The sequence below is a fragment of the Sipha flava genome, unplaced genomic scaffold (assembly GCF_003268045.1).
Source record: "Sipha flava isolate LNK unplaced genomic scaffold, YSA_version1 88_pilon_pilon, whole genome shotgun sequence".
In the NCBI taxonomy this organism is placed as follows: Eukaryota; Metazoa; Arthropoda; class Insecta; order Hemiptera; family Aphididae; genus Sipha; species Sipha flava.
The window spans coordinates 720,798-725,153 of record NW_020273630.1 but is presented as its reverse complement, the minus strand read 5'-3'; the positions used below and the strand labels follow the sequence as shown (position 1 = coordinate 725,153).

At 28.2% G+C, this 4,356-nt stretch overlaps 1 protein-coding gene across 1 annotated transcript; it reads right to left on the bottom strand.

The window, feature by feature from the left end:
• Positions 1-869: 869 nt before the first annotated feature.
• On the bottom strand, positions 870-4,104 carry LOC112693545 (zinc finger MYM-type protein 1-like). The gene is made up of 2 exons (XM_025568656.1): positions 3,700-4,104; positions 870-3,248 (listed from the first exon to the last, which is right to left on the bottom strand). The coding sequence occupies exons 1-2, from the start codon at positions 3,850-3,852 to the stop codon at positions 930-932; spliced, it is 2,472 nt and encodes an 823-aa protein (XP_025424441.1). The 5' UTR covers positions 3,853-4,104; the 3' UTR covers positions 870-929.
• Between the last annotated feature and the right edge of the window lie 252 nt (positions 4,105-4,356).

Here is a 4,356-nt window from a genome sequence, read left to right as displayed (position 1 = left end):
GATGAATATTTATTATGAATAAGAATGATTGACAGTAATCTGACGAAATTAAACTTATAAATTAGCTTCTAAGAAATGTATCATAAAACGTGGTAGTATTAAAAAGATATTTAACTGCAACTGTTATCTTGCGAACGTTCAAAAACATTAATATTTTTCATACAACTTTCTATTTCCTCACATGTGTATTCCAACGTAGGTATGTATATTTTTCTGTTCGAGTAGTGTTTGCCATTTTATATTCAAACTACCAACTCTCGAGACGAATCGTTTTTTAAAAATTTTCAACTGTTGTATCACAATCACATAGTAGAATATCATAACTTTATCGTAAGAAAAAAAAAGAATTAATGCCAAATGATTGACAGGTAGTCGGTTGCATATGTTTAAAAACGACAATACGATTTTAAGCTGCATATATGATATGGATTTTATTTAATGTTAAAGTTGTTCCTAGTTTATTTCAATATACTCTTAGAACGTGTATTAGATACTTAAAGAATAAGGATAAGTATAAGGATCTTGTTATTATCATTGTACAGTTTTATATAGAAAATACTGTTCCAGGGCCGGATTTAGGTATGTGGTGGCCCTTGGGCGGAATTTAGTGTGGGGGCCCCATTTACTTAACAAAAACACATATTTTTTGACTTTTAAAATTTTTTTTTTTTTTTTATCATTTAGAAAAAATACAATCTGAACAAGACTTATTAAATAAAATTATACATAAAATCATATTGAAAATTAGTTATGATTAAATTTTTATTTAATAATAAAATATAACCATATAAACAATAAAATAGAAAAAAAAAGCATAAGAAATATCATCATATTATATATTTGCTTTATAAGAAATGCGTATCGCTTAAATTATGTAAGTGCGTTTAATTAAATATTGAGTAATACAAAAAAATGTCAAGTTATTAAACTTAAATGCCTGGAACTCTTCTTGATTTCATTTGCACAAAATTATCAATAACATTTTGAAAATCTAGTTTTCTTAAAATATCAGACTCAGAGCTCATTCTCGCAAGATGATTGAGTCTGTCTCCGTCCATAGAAGTACGCAATCTATTTTTTATGTGTTTTAAATTAGAGAATGATCTTTCACTACTACTGTTTGTAATCATAAGAACAAGATAAATGCGAAGAACTATTTCAACGTTTGGAAAACAATCTTTTACCTCCTTATTAATTAATATTTTATACATCAAATGTTCTTGACTAATATTATGAAATTCACTGTTTTCATCTTTAAAATGTTTATAAAATTCTTTAAACTGGATAAGTTCGTTTCCAAAGTGTTCATCGATATCATCTTCGTAAATTTTGACAAGTTTAGTTGCTTCATTTTCAATTTCTTCATTACTTAATTGGTCTAATTTTCGAAGAAAGCCAAATCGTTGGTATACCAATTCATAAGCAGACAACCGTTTGTCCAAGTTAGAAATAAATGTATCTATAACAGGTAAAAAATTTTGAATTTTGAATTTCTGAGAAGAAGTTAAATCTACTTCGGGTGTTTCATGAAAATCTATTGGATTTAAACGGATATTCCTTTGCCGTTTACGATGTTTCAAATAGTCTGTTGTTTCCGAAATGTTTGCTCCTTGTTTTTCATATTCATCAAACTTATCACGTTTAGATTGAACAAAATTCTTTAAAGACCTAATAGCAGAAACTGCAGTGTTAAGGTCTAAAGTCGGATCTTGCAGTAATTTATTAGTGCTGTCTACTCTTTCAAGGATATTATTCCAAAAGACTGTGTAAATTCCAATTTCAAGTGTACACAATTGGTTGTATAAACAATTTGCATCACAGCGCGTTTTTGTTGTTTGTTCTAAGTCATCAGCTATTTTAATTAGAGTACTTTTAAATTGTTTATAGCCTAGCATAAGGGCTTTTGTTGCATCAGATCTACATGACCAACGTGTAGTATTAACTCGTTGTGGTACATGAATACGGGTTTTGGTATTTTCTAAACTTAGAGCTATAACCATTAGTTCATAACGTTTTGTTGATGCCGTAAAAAATACATATAACTGCTCTAAGAAATCAAAAAATTCAACAGCAGCAGTACAACACTCGGCTGCTGCTTTTCCTACCAAATTTAAAGAATGTGTGGCACATGGAATCCAAAAAGCGTGCTTATTAATTTCCAGAACTTTTGATTGGAGTCCATTGTATTTCCCACTCATTGCAGAAGCGTTATCGTATGATTGGCCTCTACAATTTTTTATATTTAAGTTATACTTATTTAAAAAGCTTATTAAACCATCATACATATCTTGAGCTTTATGACCTTGGTTTGGCATAAATACTAAAAATCTTTCCACTGGTGTATCTCTTTCAATATATCTAAAAACTAATGTTAATTGATCTATATGACCTTCATCGGGTGTCGAATCTAATGAAATTGAAAAATATTTAGATAGTTTTACACTAACAATTATTTCATTTAAAACATTATTTCCCATTATTTCTATTAATTCTTCACAGATTGTAGAAGATAAATAATTAGTGTGCCCACTTCCACGATTTGCATGTTTTTCAATATGCTGTTTAAGAAAATTATCATACTCAGCTAACAGCTCCAGAATTCCAAGATAGATGCCATTTTTAGGCGATCCAACAATTTCATTTGTACCACGTAATGCCAAACCTCGTTCACATATAAATGTTATAACACTTATCAGTCTCTTGATTATATTACGCCAATAACTCTTTACCTCTTCACTTTGTTTGATAAGTTCATTGTCAATACGATTTAATTCTTTTGAACGAACAGCTAAATTAATCACAGAATTTAAATGATCTTTGGAAGTTTCATGACTTATTAATCGATTATCTGCATGTTTCCAGTCACAAAAACCACCGTGAGTAAATTGACTGCGTGTTTTGGACATTAATTTACAAACAAAACAAAAAATACTACCGTTGAATGGCGAAAAACATAACCATGAACGCTTAACTATTTCTCCGTTGGTAGTTTTTCGCTCAAACAATGACTTATTACATTTACGAGTAAATTTTACATCAAACTGTTTTTTTGATTTTTGTATAAATAATTCTTGAGAACAATTTTGTACATTTGAACTGCCTACTTTTACCCAGTAATCTATTAATCCTGTCATATTTTCAGGCCATAATCCTATATCTAAATTTAAACCTTCATTTGTTTCTTCAACATTTAGGATTTGTGGTGAAGGGTTTTCAGTTACAATTACTGGTGAAGCAGTTTGATATGACTGAAATCGAATGAAAAAATTGTTAAATATGTATCTAATTGAAATTATATTGATAAGACATTTTATCCAATTTTTATTTATTATATTAGGTAATGTGTTTAATTTTCAATTATTATTACATTTTTGAATTTAATATATTATACTAAAGTCGTCAATAATTATATCTTATTTTTACATTAATAATAACAAACGCAATAATAGGAAAAGGAATGAAAGAACAATAATATGAATTACTGGAATAATCTGGGATCCTATATTATACATAGTGGTTATTATTACTAATCGGTATATAGCTTTGGAATAATTACGCAACACCAGTGAAAATGTTCTGCGCACGACCATGACTGTAGATCTTAATAATATTAAATTTTATTCGATTACACTCACCAATTATTTATATTATCATGTTATATTAATTCTTTGTACAGTATTTGAAAATTTTTGAACTTACCTCAGAAGTCGTGTTTGGCTGTGTTATGATAAAATCAGTCATTCGCCTTGTTTTTGAAATTATTTCATTATTTTTTTTTTCTTTTTCTTTAGCTAATTTTCGTTTATCTGCACCACTCATATAAACTCGCTTTAATTTATGACGATCTTCCATTTTATAATTTGTAAAATATTATTATACAAATCACTGTTTGAAAAATGCTTATAAACAAGAATAAATGGAACAACTATAGTCTATAGTCTATCTAGTATTCTAGTCAGAACTCAGAATATACAAAAATCAAATACAACGTTTGTGAAGTATATTATACCCTTGTTGTAACACGTCAGACGTCACCAATGATAATGATGAATATCGATTAATGACGAATAACGAACAAAATGTGTCGATATTATATATATATATATATATATTTATAGTGACGAATAGTATGTGATTTGTATCTTATGATATTACCGAAAACTTATCTCATAATTCCCCGAATAATAGAATTGTTTATATAACACGTTTATATTTAGAAACGCATTTTCTAATATTATTACTGTCAACGGTGCACACCGATTACGGACGCAAAAAAAAAAGACATAATATCTTATCTATATTCTAAACCACTGTTCATTGTCAATACACACAAATTCATATGTATTATTAGTTAAA

Bases quoted from the DNA above. Each gene is read 5' to 3' on its own strand.
- LOC112693545 (XM_025568656.1), bottom strand. From the start codon at position 3,852: ATGGAAGATCGTCATAAATTAAAGCGAGTTTATATGAGTGGTGCAGAT. The intron at 3,249-3,699 runs GTAAGTTCAAAA...ATTCGATTTCAG, and splicing joins AGCCAAACACGACTTCTGAG to TCATATCAAACTGCTTCACC.